At 59.9% G+C, this 4,263-nt stretch overlaps 1 protein-coding gene across 1 annotated transcript in view; it reads left to right on the forward strand.

Annotated features, from left to right (window-relative positions):
* The first annotated feature begins 391 nt into the window (after positions 1-391).
* The window catches only part of BSND (barttin CLCNK type accessory subunit beta), a 9,403-nt gene continuing 5,531 nt past the window's right edge, over positions 392-4,263 (forward strand). Inside the window, exon 1 of the mRNA XM_040470367.1 lies at positions 392-803. Coding sequence (XP_040326301.1) covers positions 627-803 — 177 coding nt within the window. The 5' untranslated portion in view covers positions 392-626. The remainder of the gene's footprint in view (positions 804-4,263) is intronic.

The raw sequence follows: 4,263 nt of genomic DNA on the forward strand, positions 1-4,263 counted from the left end.
GATTCCCTTCTTTGGGTTAAAGCCTGTGGCACGTTTAGAACAGTGTCCTGCATGCAGGCGCCGTCCAGCAAATAGGAGCCATTTTTCCTGAACCCCAGAGGGGCACACGACCTTGAAGAGTCCGGAGTTCTTCAGGACCCTCAAATGCTAGCCGGTGGGGCCCTGGAATCGTCCGGCGGCCTGCTAACGTCTTTCGGCCGGGGCCTCTTTGTGCCCTGCTTCCCGTGGCCGGACGGCGTGGGGCCACCCGTCCAGCCCAGCTCAGCCCCACGCAGGCAAATGAGGTGATGTCAAAGCCTTGGCCGGGGCCCAGCCCCTGAAACCTCCCCTGCTCCCTCCCTCATGTGCTCCCTCGCCCAGATTCACACGCGCGCACACACGCACACAGGCTCTGGCCGGGCCCAGAGGGAAGGCAAGAGGGAGTCAAGGTGGGGGGGCGGCCCGGGCCCATCGAAGCGTAGCTCCTGCAGCTGGGGCGAGCCGTGCGCCCCCGACTGGAGCTGGACCCGGAGGGAGCCGCCCTCCCTTCCACCCGAAGCCCAGTCCCCGGTGGTCCCGGAGCGCCCTCCTTCTCTGTGTGGGTGTGTGCGGGCATCTGCCCTGGTTCCCCGGCCCTCCAGGCAGCCATGGCTGATGAGAAGACCTTCCGCATCGGCTTCATTGTGCTGGGGCTCTTCCTGCTGGCCCTCGGCACGTTCCTCATGAGCCACGACCGGCCCCAGGTCTACGGCACCTTCTACGCCATGGGCTGCGTCATGGTGATCGGGGGCGTCGTCTGGAGCATGTGCCAGTGCTACCCCAAGGTAGGTGGGGGTGGGCTCAGATGGGCTGCGGGCCCGGGCCCAGGGAGCTCGGGGGCCCTGCCTCTGTTCCTCCTCCTTCACTGGTCTTTTCCTCCTCCCCTGTTTTACTCTCTTTTCTTCCCTCTGCCCTCATGAGCATCCATCCATCCATCCATCCCTTCCTCCTCATCAGGATTGATCAGAAGCCCCCTGGACCCGGAGCCCTGAGCCCTGTGGGAGACACAGTGAAACCCCACGCACAATCATGTGCTTGACATCAATATTAAGGAGCGTTTGCTGCCTGCCAGGCATCCCTGCGCGCGCAGTGCGGTTGTCCTCATCCTGCGCTTTTTGGTACTGTCTGTAGTTCCGTATTCTCTTATCTTTTAAGTTTATGTATTGATTTTTGAGAGACAGAGAGAGAGTGAGGGAGGGAGGGGGGGCGGAGAGAGAAAGAGGGAGAAAGAAGGGGCCAGAGAAGGGGAAAGAGAGAGAATCCCAAGCAGGCTCTTTGCCAACGTGCAGACGCGGGGCTCGAACCCACGAACCGTGAGATCATGACTTGAGCTCAAGTTGGCGGCCTAAGCGACTGAGCCACCCAGGTGCCCCTGTAGTTCCATTTTAGAGTGGAGAGGCACTGGGCTCAGGAAGTGAGGTCCCTCAGCCCCTAAGTGTCCAAGTTGGGGCTTAGAGCTCAGATGTGTGTGTCCACCTCCGAGGGCTATCCCTGTGTCCCAGAGCCGCTGAGAGTTCTAGGGTGGGTCAGGGGTAACTTTGACCATGTGGCTTGGGCAGTGCTCTCTTCTTCGGTTTTATGCACTCCTAGCCTTATGAGTGACTTAATGATGAGAAGAGCACTGGTTTGGGAGTCCTGAGTTCTAGTTCCTGCTCTGTCTCAAACTTTCTGTGTGACCTTTGAGTGTCTGAACCTCAGTTTCTTTCATCTGTAAAATGGGCCCCAAGCTTTTATTTCTCCCAGCCTCCCAGAGTTATTATGAATAACAGAGAAGAGATGAGATGTAGGAATGTTTTATAAACTGTAGGGTGCTGTATTTAGGAGAAGGGCTTCTAATCGCACTGTTAATGGTCCCCCCAGCAATGTGTGGGGCATGTCAGGCGTTGTGATCTGTCAGTGCCCAGGCAGGATGAGTGACTTTTCCAAGGTCACACAGCTGGTCAGACAGTCCCAGGGAGACAAGGAGAGAAGCATGGATTCGAACTTGGGCTCTGTCTCCAACCGCCTGGAAGACTCTGGGCAAACCCCTTCCTTCGCTGAGCCTCAGTTTCCTCATTTGTACAACGCGTGTGTCAGGCAGAGGGTGCCGGAAAGGGGGTGCATCGAAGGGCCCTGCGGGTCCTGACATGTAGGGCTCCAGGCCCCAGGCAGCCCCCACAACCCGCACCCCCCTCCTCCCTCCCACCTGGGTGGCTGTGTTCAGGGGTTCAGGGGAGGAGGGAGGGAGGGAGGAAGCTCCTGGGGGCCGGGACCTGGCTCTCCCCAGCCCTGCCCCCTCTGTGGGCCAGCCCCGGGCTGTCACTGTGTTCGGTGCTGGGGCGGTCTGGACTGGTTTGTAGTCATTCACCGGGCAGTTTACAGTCAACTAGCTTCTGTCTGTGCAATGCCCTGAGTGGAGGTCACCAGGAGAAGAGGTCCTCGGGGCCCCTGCCACCTGCGTCACCACCTCCGTTGTCACCCTCCTCCCAGAGAGGAGGCTGCATCCTGGGGCCCGGCGAGGGGACAGCAGGGGTGTGGAGGGCGGTGTCCTTCCTGCCCTCTCCCCCTTTACCCGAGGTTGGCTCTGGGGGGCAGGTGAGGGCCCGGGTGGCGGTGGGGAGTGAGGGAGCGAGGGGAGAGGGAATCTTACTGGGTATTAATGAGTAACTGTTGATAGATCCACGTGTTCAGCCGCTGCGGAGGCAGCACCCGCTTTGGTGTCTACCAGGCCTAGAGGCAACTCCCTCCTCCCTACGCCCCTCTTCTGTGACCTTGGCAGGGGCTGCCCCCCACCTCCGGGAGCCTCGCGTGGCCCAGTGGGAGGAGTCAGGGAGGTCTTGTATGTGGGGGCCCCGTATCACACTCTCGTCCTCAGAATTGGCGTGTGTGGCGTTGTTGGGCAGGCCTCTGAACGTGTGTGCCGGCGTGTGAGCACCGGTGCGGGGCTGTGTGGGTGTGTGTTTCAGAGACGCAGGCTGTGCGAGCCGGCACACGGAGGCCGGGAAGGAAGGTGTGTTGTTGGCCGGGGAGGTGTCGCCGGAGGAGAGGCCCCCACCTCCCACATTGTCTCAGGGCCTGGGCCGTCGGGGCCCTCAGCAGATGCCGGTGCCCGTTCTCCCCTGCCTCTCAGTGCCCGACAAATGGGAATTTTCCGGGTTGAAGCAAACACGGATATAAGGGAACGGAATCAGCCAGTTAAGATGTGAGAGTAACGTGAATGAAGCGGTCCCTGTCTTGAGGGGCTGGGGGTCTCATGGGGGAGACCATTTTCTGCCCGATGGGGAGAGAGCAGGCTTCACGGAGAAGACGAGCTGGCCTCTGTAGGTTAAGTAGAAGTCCACCAGGCGGAGAAGATGGGGAGAGACTTTCCAGGAAGGAGGAACAGCGTGACCCAAGACGCGAGGTAAAAGGGCAGGGGGAGTGGGTCGACATGACTGCTGCAAGGGGAAGGTCGGAAGGAAGGTGGAGACGGAGAGGGCTCAGCTCCGCGGGGCCTGGGGACACGATTAGCCTTGCAGTTCAGGAAAGTTCCCAGGCTGACATCTGAAGGGATGGAGGTTCGGGGGCAACCAGGCCAGTGGAGGAGGACTACTCCTCACCGGTCCAGGTGAGAGATGCTGGGCCCCTGGACTGAGGCAGAATTTGAACCCAAGCCTGTAGGAACCGAGAAGAACTAGTTCATCACATGTGCAGGGCCTGCTGTGGCCGGGCATAGCACTGGCACGTCTCCTGAGCTTATCTCATGGAATTTCTGAAATACAATTGGTCAGATGTGGTGGTCGGCTGGACCTCAGGCATGACAGAGACAGAGGAATTGGGGCAAATCGGGTAGATGGGGCAGCAGGGATGCTGTGCCCGTAGGCTGAGGTGAGGCAGGGCTCCTGGGAGAAGGGAAGGGCTGGCAGAGAACGCAGGGCCTCTCCCTGTCTGGCTTCCGTTTCTACCCACAGTTCCCCCAAATCCCTCTCCTGCTGGCTCTACCGGAGCCCGGGACCAGGCCCCCGATTGGTGGCTGATGAATCTGTCCTCTCTACGGGTCTCCCTCGCTCCCTCTGCCACCTCCCTTTGGGGACTGCTCACTGCTCTGCCTGAACACAAATCTGCCCGTGTCCTCATCTGCCGAGGACTCCTCCAGGGCTCCCACTGCTTCTGGGTAAAGACTGAACTCCTTAGTCTGATGTTCTGGGGTCCTCGTAGTCTGGTATCCCCTCACCAGTTTCAACTCTGCCTGTCCCTCTCTTAAAAGGACTTGTGTTCTAACATGCT

The sequence above is a fragment of the Herpailurus yagouaroundi genome, unplaced genomic scaffold, assembly GCF_014898765.1.
Source record: "Herpailurus yagouaroundi ecotype Mexico unplaced genomic scaffold, PumYag 77, whole genome shotgun sequence".
NCBI classification, from domain to species: Eukaryota; Metazoa; Chordata; class Mammalia; order Carnivora; family Felidae; genus Herpailurus; species Herpailurus yagouaroundi.